Source organism: Mirounga angustirostris, unplaced genomic scaffold (assembly GCF_029215605.1).
Source record: "Mirounga angustirostris isolate CCGP_5_RB_7025 unplaced genomic scaffold, mMirAng1.0.hap1 SCAF_8, whole genome shotgun sequence".
NCBI lineage: Eukaryota > Metazoa > Chordata > Mammalia > Carnivora > Phocidae > Mirounga > Mirounga angustirostris.
The window spans coordinates 144,510,287-144,524,566 of record NW_026991716.1 but is presented as its reverse complement, the minus strand read 5'-3'; the positions used below and the strand labels follow the sequence as shown (position 1 = coordinate 144,524,566).

At 51.7% G+C, this 14,280-nt stretch overlaps 1 protein-coding gene across 4 annotated transcripts in view; it reads right to left on the bottom strand.

Annotated features, from left to right (window-relative positions):
- Window positions 1-11,507, bottom strand: part of SMOC2 (SPARC related modular calcium binding 2) — a 158,858-nt gene extending 147,351 nt beyond the window's left edge. For 2 of the 4 annotated variants that reach the window (XM_045865902.3, XM_045865903.3), the window contains exon 1: window positions 11,289-11,507. In XM_045865902.3, the coding sequence (XP_045721858.1) occupies window positions 11,289-11,372 (84 nt within the window). In that variant the 5' untranslated portion in view covers window positions 11,373-11,507. The remainder of the gene's footprint in view (window positions 1-11,288) is intronic. The other 2 variants (XM_064598372.1, XM_045865904.3) reach the window with 1 other exon arrangement.
- Window positions 11,508-14,280: the final 2,773 nt, after the last annotated feature.

The following is a 14,280-nucleotide window of genomic DNA, read 5'->3' as shown; positions in this document are numbered from 1 at the left end:
GATGACATACAGGCTTTTCCATCTTCCCTGCGGGGAACAGGTGAACGGGCCTCCCTGGTGGGGGAAGAGGGAGCAAGGCTGGGGCCCGGGCCGGCGGGGCTGCAGGTGGTAGCCAGGGCCACAGCGAGGAGGACGAGGATGGCAGGGCACGACTCCATGCACTCCGGGCAGACTTCAGGAAACCCAAGGGCAGAGAGAGACAGAAATACAGACAGAGATAGAGAGAGACACAGAGATAGAAAGAGACAGAGACAGAGATGGAGACAGAAATAGAGAGACAGAAAGACCAAGAGCTTTAAAGAGAGAGACTGAGAGAGAGACAGAGACAGACAGAGAGTAACCTCTAACTCTACCTTTGATTTGCCAATTCAATTGTTTTGTTATTTTTTGTTAAATTTGGGGGTTAGGTAAGAAGAGCAAGGATGAGGTTTCGGGAAAAGGGCTGACAGGCCAGGCTGCCGCGGGAGGAAGGACGCACATGTTGCACAGTCTGGGCTGCTCTCTGGATGCGTCCTCCCGCCCCACCACCCTTCCTGAGGCAGACATCAGCACACACGGGGGGAGGTGCACCTGCTGGGGAAGCTCGTCAGGGGAACATGACCACCAGTGGACCTAGGGCTGGGCCTGGGCTCTGGGAGGCTGCTCACCCCCCCGGCCTGACCCCCCCAGAAGTCGCCCAAGGACACAGCCTCGAGATGGAGGTGTGATGTGAGCCTATGAGAACTGGTACCTGACTGCGCCCAGGCGGAGCCTCTTTACAAAATTTCCGACGCCGCAGGAGACAAGACACCAGAGCCCCTCGTGGCCTGGGCCACAGCCCAGGACCCCCGGAGCCCAGGGGCGGCCCCTCCGACCCAGCGGCAAGTGGCAGGGCTACCCGGGCCCCGCAGGAGCCTGGAAATGAGCCCCAGCTCTGATGAGGTCCAGCCTGTGGGAGGGACACCCCAGGACAGTGGGCATGGCCATCCTCCTGATGGCCTCCGGAAACAGAATCTGTGGGCGACTATAGCCACAGCGGAAGGAGACAGAAAGAAGAGCCCAAAATGAAGGAAGGGCAAGAAGCGGAGTTGTGAGTACGGCCAATAATGACTTCTCTGAACTTCCTTCAGAGTTTGGGGTACAAAGAAATGTGAGTGCTTTCTGAGCCTGCTGCCGTGAGAGGTCAGCGGGAGTCCGGAGGCACGAGGGCGCCCCGACACCTCGTGGGGAGCGGCTGGACCTGCTGCACTGCTGTGCTTTGAGGTCAGGACGCGTCGCGAGCTGGCACGTTGGAGAGCTTCCGTCCCCTGAGCACGATTTAGCAGGTGGGTGATCCCCGACTCGCTGAGTGAGTGGGTCCTGCAGCCGCGGGCAGCTGGGGTGCAGACAGCTCTGCTCGGGAGCCCCTCTTGTACCCCAGCAACACAGCACTCCTGCGCGATGGCCCAGTAACAGCCCTGCATTGAACGTGCTTATCCCAGACTTAAAGACAACTGCCAGAAACATCAGATAAAAACTGTCCCTGTTGCTTGATTCCCTGATTTAGCATCTCTGCCTCATGACCCAAATCTCTAGAACTGGAAAGGTGGATGTGGGGCCCAAACTCACACGAAGCGGCAGCAGCCCGTGAGGTCTTTTTGTTGTCAAGGTGGCAGAGGCTTTGCTGGTGGTCGAACCCCAAAGCCCACCCAGGAGCCCCCCAGCGCTGGAGCCAGGCTGCTCTTGGGCTCCCTCCGGTGGCGGATTCCGGGAACGTCCGGTAGGCTGCTGCCTACCAAGCGGCGGGTTGGCCGCACCTGTCCTTCAAGCAGGGTGTGAAAAGGAGCCCAGGCGCCAAGGGTGCCGGAGGAGGAGAGATCCACGACTCCACCTGGATTGTATCTCTGAATGAAAAGAATGATCCATCTGTGGCAACTCCCTCCAAAAGATAAATCTTTTAAGAATGAAGAATTGATTATCATGAGCACACATCCACAGATCCGGCGAAGCTACGACTTAGCAAACGTGTATGTTCAGGTCAGAGCTGTTACTCACTTTCCTTACCCTGAGGCATTTACAAAAATCTAAAATATATACACCCACGAAGTATGTATAGCGTCTTGGCAAGGATATTACAAGGACAAATGAGATACTATGGTAAGAGCACAGAAAGGGGGCTCTCTTGGGAGTGTCACAACGCACCACCCAGCAGAGGCGGTCATCCTGATGCTTAGAGAACATGCCCACGTCCAGGAGATACCCTGTGTACAAGGTGCTAGAATAGGGTGTGGAAGAATCAGGACTATTGGGAGCTGGTTGAATGACCTTATTCAATTCAAGTGTCAATTATCGGATTAGCACAAGCTTTTTAGAGTAAGGTTCACAGGAACGTGTACTTGGAAGTCCAAGGTAGTGTTTTCCTGATTTTTAAGTCATGGATTCTGAAGGGGGGTGAAGGAGGGGAAAGAAATACCCAGATCTCCCAGGACTTTTCCCCTGGAACAGTGAATCAGTGCAGCAAACGGACATACGCTCTGTGTCTCATCTTGTGGGAGTGAGTCCTGGCCTGTCCCTCCGGTGCGTCGAGGCCAACAACCTCTTACAGGAAGACAAAGGAGTGCTCAACAAATTTGCATGAGCCAGAGGGGACAGTCCCAGTCTAGGATAAGGGGGATCAGGATGCAAATCTGGTTGTAATAGGAATAACATATAAGATACCACTTACAAATTAAAAAAAAAAAAAAAAAGCAGCTACAGGGGGGACACCGGCTAAACAGAATCTCAAATTTAGAAAGTTACATAGAAAAGTTAGCCAAGCACCCACTGGCGCCTCTTACAAGGTTATGCTTTGCTGCCTAATGACCAACTGCTTCTACAGTCTTCTATCTAGACCGACCGCCACATTCCTGAAAGGATACTGATCAACCAGAGCTCAAAACGGAGCCTGTTCAGAAAGGAAACCGGGAGCCTCGGGCCATAAGGACCCCCGTAGAAGGGACAATGGCAGACACAGAGCAATGCTTAGCGGTCGCCTGGGGCACGTGGACAACTCCCTTTATCTTCAGAGTCCTCCAAGTGCTGGAGAGAGAGCCCAGGCGGGAGAAGCAAGGGGTCGGGGGACAGGAGGAAAGGCGTCTGGCCTCCAGAAGACCTAGTCATCTTCTGTAAACACCTACATGAGTGACCCATGGAAAACAGACGATGTAAATTCTTGCTGATTCAGTCATAGATGAATTTTTAAAGCTTACATGATTGATTCTCAGCCTGTATTAAAACCAAACTCCTTCCAGAGTTGCTACAGGTCCAAGAGAATCCTCCCGATGACAGATTGTATTCCCTGATGAATGGCATTGGATCAAGGCACCAGGATGTTTGTATTATCTCTTTTCAGTGTTTAAAACTTTGTGTGTGTCGGTTTCCCCAAAACGAAGGACTCTCTGGCCATGATGTCCTAGCACTCAGTTGTTTCCACAGGAGACAGGGGCCTCCTCTGTCCCCTTCCATCTCTCCCTCCTCTCCTCCTCCGTCCTCCTCCAGCCGCACGTCCTCGGGCAGCTGCCATGCCGGCCTGGGGCGGAGGCGTGGGGAGGTGAGCCCCGCCCCGCATGGAGCCTGGGCTGGACGGTTGTGCTGCTGGCCTGTTTGGGCTCAGCCGTCGAACAGGGAAGAATGTAACAGTTTATTAGAGCACTTAACGTGACGGATCTCTGAGCAGAAAGTAGGATGGGGGAGCATGACCTACGCTCTACCCTCTACCGAAGGTAATGGTGTGCCACAGAAAGGGTGCCAGGGGGACCTCTGCCGCAGCAGGTGACGCGCTGTCTGGAGCCCTAACCCCAGTTGGCTGGGAACCCCCACAGGACCATTCGTGGGGCCATCTCAACCCTGCCAGCCACACAGAACGGCAGAACACTAACTTCTGGTTTCCAAAGATCTATCTTTTTTAATTAATTTTAAATATACTTTAAATAACTTTGTGATTACACATGCCCAGTTCCCCTGTGGAAAGAATCAATACACCACAGAAGGCAAACAATGCACTAAATTCTGCTCTGAAACCTTCATTCAAATCTCACGAGTCGTTTTTAAAATTACAGGCATTCATGGAACTCATCATCTTATTTTGTAATTTCCATTTCAGGTTTCCAAGTGGTTGGCTCCTCTCAACGGGGCGACTGGAGCCCTAGGAAGGCCTTACCTCGACTGATGTCTAACGTGTGGCGGCGAAGCTTTGAGGGTGCCTCTGGGATAATTCTGTTCTTTGTGCACTTTTCCCGGTGTCACGGGACAGCTGGGGGCAGGGTCAGAGAGCGCAAGTCTGTGACAGGTGTGCGGGGACAGCTAACCGTGTGCACGGAGCTGCCCAGAGATGTGGAGAAAGGGCAAGTCTCCCTTCGGTTCTTCTCGCAACAGGCCAAACAAAGTGGTGAGAAAGGAGTGGAGAGAGGGAGAAAAAGGCAGCCGGGTGTAAATGGATGGGGACCGGGGTTAGGCCTGGGCCATGGGGGCCACAGCGGCCCCCGAGCCCTCACAGCTCTGGTGCAACTGCGGGAGTCTCGGGGAAAGGCTCCTGCCCAGGCCCACAGGCCAACGAGCTCATCGCAAACGGGGCCACACTAAAGCTGAGGAGGTTCCCTCAGAAATTAGAACCCTCGGTCGGCGCACTCAGGGATGCTCTTCCCGTCACCCCTCAGCGTGTGTGCAAACCTCTCCCAGCTACTGTCCACCAAAGCACGCTAGCTGCCTGATGGCCCTCACGGTCTGGGGCCACCAGAGCCGGAAGGTCTCCTCCTCGCGCTCCATGGGGCACTGTGCCCTCCCCTGCTGCCCAGGACGGGGCTGGGGCCGAGGGGAGCCCACCCTGACAGCATCCCAAGGCAGTCTTGGGGGGAGGCCCAAGAGAGCCTCGGTCACGCACACAGCCTCAGCACCACTCCAGAGTGCTACCCCTCCCCCCCGGCACGGAGCGCCTTGGCCTGGTCCAGGGAAGTGTCTATCATCTTGTCTGCCCCTTGCGGGCTGGGATGGGATGGACCGAGTCTTGGGAAGTCAGACAGGCTCCCCACATCCCAGGAGGGAAGTCAGCCGTCTATGATGCAGGCATCTCGTAGGACAGATTCCTTTGTTCCTGGTGCCTTGATTACTGAACAGAGCAGAAGACAAATGCACAAAACAGCCCCACTCGGGCAGGGCCAGCCTGTGTACCTCAGCATCATTTTGCCACCAAACCGATGAACTGGTTCTTTAAGTGACTAAAGTCTAACAAATCTGAGAACATCCAAAATGGAACGGGGCCTCATAGCCTGGGCCACACTCAAGTGTTCTGAACCCGTGATCAAACACACCGCAGATTATTGTGTTTACCTAAAACTCTTCATGCTTTCTGAAACTTCATTATTATCGGCAGAGACTTTGCCAGCAACCTCAAACCTTAAGAGTTGGCTCACCCCCCACCCCTGCAAAAACACTCTGCCCCAGACGTGGGCCTTGCTAACGGCTGGGTCAGTAACAAGATGCTGGGGATAGAGTGACAGCGAAGGCCCGCCCTCCGCAGCAGAGTGACCGCTGAGCGCTGAGCGCCAGGGCAGAGCAGAGGGGAGGCCCGCGCTCACAGGGGGAGAACGTGAGGGATGGACACTCAGAAGCCTCTGCGAAAATAGAAACAATAGCCTCACCGATGGCAGGTATCTTGAAGCGAAGGGGATTCACTGTGATTTGGGCAGAAGGAGAAAGGACAAAGACCACCAGGGAAAAGAAAGTAAAACAAAGGAAGACACATACTGGAGGTAGGAAGAACTCACTTACTGTATGGACGTTTTACCTTGTCTTAAGTGCCAGCCTCATGGGTTACATGCCGCATTATGTCATACACAATAAAATCTGAACATAATTGTGGTTTTAGTAGGCATTCTGAGACTGCCCCCATGTCAAAACTTCTAATTAAATTTAGCCAGATATTATAGTACGCAAGCTTCCATTTATAATTTCTTTTTTTTTTTAATTCTGACAATATAAATGCATTAACATTTTACGTGGCTCCAGTTTTCTTGTGTTTACGAATCTTTGCTCTTTGATTTTTCAGCCTGGGACTACAAAAACCACATAAGACCGTTATTAATACTTTTAGAATAATTTCTTCTCAGCCCACATAAAATTAGGATTTTATTTTCTGAATTCTTTCCTCTTGTGGGCTTCAGTTAAATATTTAATGCATCAAATGTTATTCAAACTCTAAGCACGTACAAATATTAATAGTGGGATCCCACCCCATTACCGACACCACCAATTAGCAAAACAGAAAGCGACCATTCTAGCTTTCTATAAATGAACTCAGAATGCTATTTCTCAATTTTTTTCTTCTTTAATTTCAAAATCTCACTGGAAGTCCATTGTTTTTAGTCTGTGTCTGTTATGTGGAGAATGGTATAGTTTTAATTCAAAAATACGTAAATGTGACCTTGCTCTCTATCCCAGTGCTCTGCTAATCCTAATAACAGCCCCTCTTCCTAATCCTGGAGGCTTGTGAAGGCTTCTTTTGATACAGAATTAGCTAGAAATCTGCTCTGTCCTGAACCATTGTCACATCAATGCCCATTTACTGCTCAATCCTGGCCCCTTCAGGGCCTGAAGTTGCTTATAGTTTTATTTTTGGTCTTGATTTCAAATCAGAACTAAAGTGACCCTCCAGATGTTGGGGTTCAGTTGCCATAAAGGGGCTTCTGGTTGGAAACCGCCAGTTGTGTTTACTTTCCTCCTCCCTGACCACCTCTGTGGTCGGTCTTCTGCTGACGAAGGAAACACAGCCTTCCCAGAGCATCACATGTGCTCAGGGCATTTGCAGTGGGAAGAGAACAAACACCCAGAATCATTGCCTGAAGAATCTGACCCTGAGTGGGCACAGAATCAAAACCGTATGGTGCACATTTCAGCCTCAGTGGCCAGAAACGCAGGAGCATTTTGGTGCTGATGTTCCCGTAACATCAATATCAGACCCTCTCATGGGCGTGTTAATGATGAAATATTTTAAAATTTATAGATGAGCAAATACTGTCTTTCCGTTTCCTTCCTTATCTTCCAAAGCAAAGAGATACTTACAGGGGCAGAAAACAGCCGTTTCGACTCTGTCCTCACACATCCCCCTGACCAGTGAGTCCTGAGTACGTTCCCTCCCCAGCGGAGGGATTACAACGTCCCTGAAGGTGACACAGAAATCGGTGCAGGGAACGCCCAACCCCCAAAGGAAGAACAACAAATCCAGGTTGAATGTGGAAATGGCTAGATGGGCTCAGGGCCCAGGGGCGGTTCCCTTGTGTCTCGAACGTGGGTGCAACAGGACATCTACGGATGGGTTGTGGTGAGCGCTGCATGAGCAGAACACACGAGTGGCCCCCTGCAGAGTGTGCAGCTCAGCGTGATCACAACCAAGTCCCGGATACGAGCCCGGGGCAGTGGCAACATCTGCTGGTCACAGGAAAAGGCGAGGCGTCTGCCTCTGAACTAGGGGCCAAACACCACTTAGTCGGTTCTAAAAGGAATCCACTGGCTCAATCTCAAGTACTGTGGGAAGGGGGTCAGGGAACATCACTGCCCCGGAAGACAACACGCAGGTGTAGGTTTACCGTCCATCTGCCGAAACCCATACAACCACACCTGCGGCAAAGTGAAAAGTGAAAGAACGGTGATCACAGGTGCACTCTGGAGAACAGAATTCTGTGCACCCAGATGACTTCTACTGCAAATTATTCCACAGTCTCAGCCGTTCACAGAAATAAAAAGAGGGGCGCCTGGGTGGCACCCCGTCGGATACGTGTCGGAGTCTGTTTGAGATTCTTTCCCCCTCCTCTCCCTCCCCCTCTATCCTCCCCCTGCTCTCTCAAATAAATAAATAAATAAATAAATAAATAAATAAATGAAATCTTTATTTTTTTTAAAAAAGAAAAGAACTAAAAAGAAAAAAATGTCAAGCATTCCCATGAAAAATGGACATGATCTGGCCTTAGAAACCTACTTCTTAAAGGAAGAAAGAGATGAGGACCCAATTAGGGCAGACCAAACATGCTTAACAACACCATCTGTTGACTGGCAATAACCCCAAAGTCTGACTGATGACCAGGAGATCATGCAAAGCCAGCAAAAAGTCATAAGAAAAATACAAAAGGGCCTTATGGTGCCATTTCTAAAGAATGACTTTGGTGGAAAAAAAAAAAAAAAAAGATAATTTCCAAGCAAAGCAGATTCTCTTAGTCTTGAACACCAAGTAGAAGCAGCGATCAAACCCGGGACCAGTCCGACAGCGCCACCCCAGACAAAGACCATCTGGCGTCAGGAGGGAGGAAGCCAGGTGTGACAAGCTTCTAACCCACAGAGGTGGAGGACTATCCCTGTTCCTAGGAGAACAGAAGGTGGGGTAGAAGGAGGTAGAGAGGAACCCGTGTTCTCTCCTCTGCCCGTCGATCCCTGCACAACTGACCCCAACTAAAGCCCATGGGCACGCCCAGAGCAAAGCGGTGTGCTGGAAGCATCTGTGATGGGTGACAACACCATGAACCCCATAGCCTCTCACCCGAAGGACACAGCAACAGAGCTGATGATTACACTATTCAAAACTACCCCGTATGGACCAGGGGCATGGGTGCCATCAGAAATAATGCTAATTGGAGAACTAACATATACTGGGCATATTAAAAGCCTTATCTTTAATCCTCACAGCATGCTAAGCAGACATTACTTTATCCCCACTTCACCGATAAGGAACCTGGAGATAAAGAAAGTTAAATAATGTGTCGAGAGTCAGTCACACATCTAGAAGACGCCCAGGCTCCCATGGGCAGCCGCTGCCTCTCTGACTGACTGAAGATCAGATGTAAATCTTGGAGAGGACATGAAAGATCCCCAAACACTAGGAGTGATTTGAAAAGAGATGATCACCGCAGGAGATCCAGCACATCTAACACTTCCTCGTGACCCCTCAGCCAACTTGCTGAATTCGTAGATCGTGGGGTGGGACAGGGAGGAATATGCCAAAATACTTGAGGGCTTTAAAATTTTCTTCTGGATGCGAAAGCATCATGCATTGTATTTGCAAATGTAGATTTAAGAAAAAATTGCAGTACAATATGGAGCATTGCCCCCACACTGGAATCCCCAGGCAGGCAGGCAGGGGTCTCTGAAGCCAGGAAAGACACAGAGCATCCCAAGAAGCAAAGGACAAGGGGCACCTGGGTGGCTCAGTCGTTAAGTGTCTGCCTTTGGCTCAGGTCATGATCCCAGGGTCCTGGGATCCAGCCCCACATCGAGCCCTGCATCGAGCCCCGCATCGGGCTCGCTGCTCAGCAGGAAGCCTGCTTCTCCCTCTCCCACTCCCCCTGCTTGTGTTCCCTCTCCCTGTGTCTCTCTCTGTCAAATAACTAAATTAAAAAAATTTGCAAAGGACAAGGGCTCCAGAGTGAGTCTTGCACTGAAGAGTGGCCAGGAGGGAAGAGACGAGAACCTACAGAGATTTAATAACTAACCATCTCACTTCTGCTTTTCCAGGGAGGTACCAACAGACCCAGGCGCTCCCGGAAAGCGGGCACACGGGAGTCTACATTTTCCACGTTCAGAAAATCCGTGGCAAGGGCAGGAAAGCTCCAGCTCTGGGAGAAAATGCCAGTGTCTTCTTTTGAGAATTGCTCTGCTCCCCTGTGGCCTTCAGCGTGCTCTGGGTGGGAGGCGTCTCCTGTTACGTGCCTGTGTACCTGTGTGTAGATGTACTGTGGATGTAGACACAGAGGAAGTAGAGTTTGATGGCCTCTCTGGGGTGATAAAAGTTCTGCAGGAAAGCTGAGCCTGTGGAAACCTCCTTAGAGCTTCCAGGGAGCAGTTTCTAATCTACAAGTCATTTGCAAGACACAAGGCAGGGACCCAAGGACTGCTCCAGAAGAATTTTAGGTATGAACAGTGAACTCACTAACTTCTTTCCCCCGGTACTGCTTGAAAAAAAAAGACAAAGAAAGAAAAGAAAAGAAAAGAAAAGAAAAGAAAGGAAGGAAGGAAGGGAAAGAGAAAGAAAGAAAGAAAGAAAGAAAGAAAGAGAAGAAGAAAGAAAGAAAGAAAGAAAGAAAGAAAGAAAGAAAGAAAGAAAGAAAGAAGAAAGAAAGAAGAAAGAAAGAAAGAAAGAAAGAAAGAAAGAAAGAAAGAAAGAAAGAAAGAAAGAAAGAAAGAAAAGAAAGAAAGAAAAGAAAGGAAGAAAAGAAAGAAAAGAAAGGAAGAAAGAGGCTCACAGGACTGCTTCCAATTTGCTGAAAAGCAGAACCAACCGGACCACAGCTCCTTTCAAACCTTAGGTATTTTCGATACAATAACCCCTTCAGGACAAGTCCCACTACTTAAAAGCATCTCTGCGCCAGAGGTGTTCTCTCCACCTTCGTGTTTTCCCAAGCACTTGTTCAGAAACACCTTTAAGTGGAATGTTTTCGTTTCTGCAGATTGCATTAATTACGGGTTTGCAAACACTGCAAGCCCATGAGGTCTGCCCGAGCTGGGGGCTGCAGACACCCAGCCTGGGCCGGCGGCCGGTGGCTTGGCTCGCGCCCTGCACACAGCTCCAGGCTTGGCGCTGCGCTCCGCCGGCCCAGGCTGTCGCGGAGACGTTTCAGCCAAGAAAGAAAAACACACAGCGGTCAACCGCCGAGACCCACGAGCTCCGGAGCGCGCCTGCCTGCGCGCAGCGCCCCGACCGAGGAGGACCCGGGAAGGGGACGGCAGGACGTGGAGACGCCTCGTCCCCCAACTTCTGCCTGCTCGCACGAGTGACAATAGGATTTATTTTACTGTCATCTGCTTCCTCCCAGATTCACGCGGGGAGGGGCTCTGGGACAGGCAGGCGAACCAAAGCGGGCTCAGGAGCAGGAACCACGACGGGCCCCTCCTTCCCGCAGCAAGCGGCCGCCGGGCCGCGCGGTGCCCACCGAGGCCGGAGCGATGGAGGGACGCGAGGCCGAGCGCGCTCCAGGCCCGACGGACAGCAGTGAGCGGGCGACCGGACCCCCGGTGGCGCGGCCCTCGGACGGTCCGCGGGGCGGCGCAGGCGTCCCCAGCCTTGTGGCCGCGCCTGGCCTGCCCACCCGTCAGCTGGAAGCGCAGGACCCCGAGAGCACCCCCACGCGGCGCTAGGACCCCAGGAGCCCGCGCAGCCGCCGGACCGGCCTGGGCCCCACCTGCTCGGCCCGCAGGCGGAGGCGGCGCCGGTCCCGAGGGCCACCTGCTGCGCCCCGCGCCGGCGCCCAGGCCGGAGGCGCAGGCGGGAACCGAGCTGGGGCGAGGCGGCCGGTCCCCGCGGGACGACTCACCGTGAGCGCCGAGAACTTCTGCGCGGGCGCCGGCGGGAGCAGCCCGGCGAGCAGGGGCAGCCAGCACAGCTGCGGGAGCAGCATGGTGACGCGCGCCGCACGGCGCTGGGAGCCGGGCGCAGCGGCCTGGCGGTGCTCCCCGCGCTCCGGGCGCCGCACTCCAGCAGCGGCCCTGGGCGTCCTGCGCGGCTCCGCCGGCCGCTGTCAAATAAGTGCAGAACTTCCCGGATCCTCCTCCTGGCCGCTCGCTCCCTCCCTCTCCTCCTCCAGCCCCACCCCCGCGCCGCCGCCGCCGCCGCCGCGCCCCGCTCGCTCGGCTCGGCTGCGCGCTCCGGCCGGGCCGCCCTGGGCGCGCGTCTGCGGGAGCGGGAGGTGGAGAGGGGCCAGCAGGGCCGCGCGCGGCTCGGTGCTGCGTGCGCGCTGGCTTCCCTGGGCCGGCGCGCGTGCACACGCGCACACGCGCGCACACACGCGTGCGCATCCTAGGAGAGTCCCAGGCACGCCCACAGGTGCGCGGAGCCCTCCTGGTGTCCCCGGGCACCGACCCGCTGGGTGCAAGACAGACCAGGCGCTTAACCCACCACTTTGCGCCTAGGTCCATCCCAGTCCCCAGAGTTCTCCTAGACCCCCCAGATTCTGACGCTACCTCACCCAGCCCGGAATGTCGCCTCTCGTATTGCTGATTGATGAGCTGGCTTTCCAGCAAAAGAAGCCATCAACACCACTTGGTCCAGGAAATGCCCGGAGGGCGGCTCGCCTTTGCCATTTTTCAGCAGGTTAATGCATTCGGGGACCAATTTTGGACTAGAGATTCATGATCTGACCGCAGTGACAGGGGACAAGTCTGGCGGGAATGTGGCTGTTTCTAGAGCCGCTCTGTCAAGGTGGCTCAGGTGTTTACGCAGGAAGCACAGTGGTGTAAAGGGTGCAAACTCCGCAGTGGGGACTGGTTGGAAACCAAGAGAATTTTGCACACCCAGTCTCTGGATAGTATCCATTGCAGACGACATTGCTGAAATAGTTTAGCCTTGGCTTACAACTTTACAGGGGGAAAAAAAAAAAAAAAGACTAATTCTGGCTCACACAGAAAACCCAAGAGTGAGGATTTTCAAGAACAATGCCTCAATTGACTTGTCAGGGGCACTGGGAAAAAGAACAAAACAGAAAATCCAAATCTGATTTTTAATCGGATGTTTAATCTGAAGCTTTGGCTAGAAAGGACCTGGGGAGGGGGTACTGAATCTCAGGGCTGCATCAGCAAATCCCATGACTGGTTACTGAGACAAAAGCAGTGTTATTCCAACCACAGGGCCCCACACTATGGAGAGGTCTTCCCACATCTAGCAGGAAAGTGATGGACACAGGATCAGGGAAGATGCAGAAGAAACGTATCTTCCTGAAAGCCACTACTAAGTCTCCTTCAGATTCCAGAGCCCTGAGAATCTGTTGAGTACTTAAACACATTCCTCCTGGCTTGAGGGCTCAGAAGGAAATTATAATAAAACTCCTGGGCCCTGAGAAACAGGTGAGCAAAGCAGCTGCAAATGATTACATAAATAAGGAATGCCATTAGGAAATGTTAATAAAAATTAAGGTAAAAATAAAGAAGTAAATACTGCATACCATGAATTGTAAGACCATCCAAAGAAGAAAATTTACAGTCAGGGCTGACATGAATCCTTTAAAAAGCACTTCCTACTAAAAATTCTATGTTTACTTTCTACTTTAGTTAGAGGACTGCTGATAGTTGAAATGTTGATTTGATATTGTGCACTTCTCCATAGAACTCAGAAGACTTGGACACATGTCCACTCATTCACCCTCATTGACTTCAAGGATGGCAGACAAGGAGACTTAATGATCCCCATTTTACAGATGAGAAATAAAAGCAAAGAGGCCAAATGCCTTAGCCAGATCTCACAGGCAGCAAGATCAGGACCAGCCCCGGATGCCAAACCCCGTAGTACTGGCAAGTCTGCTTCCTTTCCTTTGGAGGCGTGGGGGCCCAACGGGGGCAGAAGAGAACTTGGCTCTCAAAGCCTCTTATTCAAGAAAGATGTGTCAGCATGTCCATCACACATCACCTGCAGACCCTCCGGGAATTCCCGAAAGATAAATGCAATGGGTTTGTCTAAGTCTCTGACAGATGAGTCAGGGCTGGATCCTTCACAGACTCCCTAACAACTAGAAGAGCCGGTGGGCGCTGGATGCCAAGTGTCACGTTCTTAGAGATATTTGTGGTGGGGTCTGGAGACATGGTCAGTTTCCATTTTTATGGAGACAAACAATACGTTTATTTAAAACACTAGGTCATAGTTATGTCTGTCACTCTTAAGTCTCCAGAAAGTTATGACTGGCATGAATACCAGATAATCGCCCCCCATGAGTAAGGACACGGATATAAATATTTCAAAATTAAGACAGGAAATAACTCAATATTTTCCAAACAGTTCCTATAGGACAGACAAGTCTGTAGAAGAAGTTCCCTTCTCTTGGAAATGTGGGATTTTCAAAAGTAATAAATGGTGAGAGGTCATTCTAAAACATGCCTTCTGGATCCAGAATTTAAGTTCCTGTCACTGATGAAAGTTACGGTAAAGAAGAGTCCGAGAAACTAAAGACCTAGTATTCCCGCCAGGCTTAGATTTATAACCCACTTAGGCCGTTAACAAAACCCTTTATCAGGCACACCAGCTTACTTTGTTTATTTCTTTGACTATGCTAACGCTGCAGTAGGACTTTATTCTTATGATATAATTTAATTATTATTCTGGGTAACTTGTATTTGGCCAGAACACTTTCAGTCCGCTCCCTTTTCCACCTGCATATGCAGATGTGAGACATCTAACACAAGGTCTGCTGATCCTCAGGGTCAGCCTTCTGCCCGTCAGTCAGCTGCATAGAGCACACCCCACGTCACCAGCCACCTCCACTCACTTCCTTTATGAACAGCTTCTACTTAAGCCTGGCAAGAAGAATCTTCCCAGTTCAT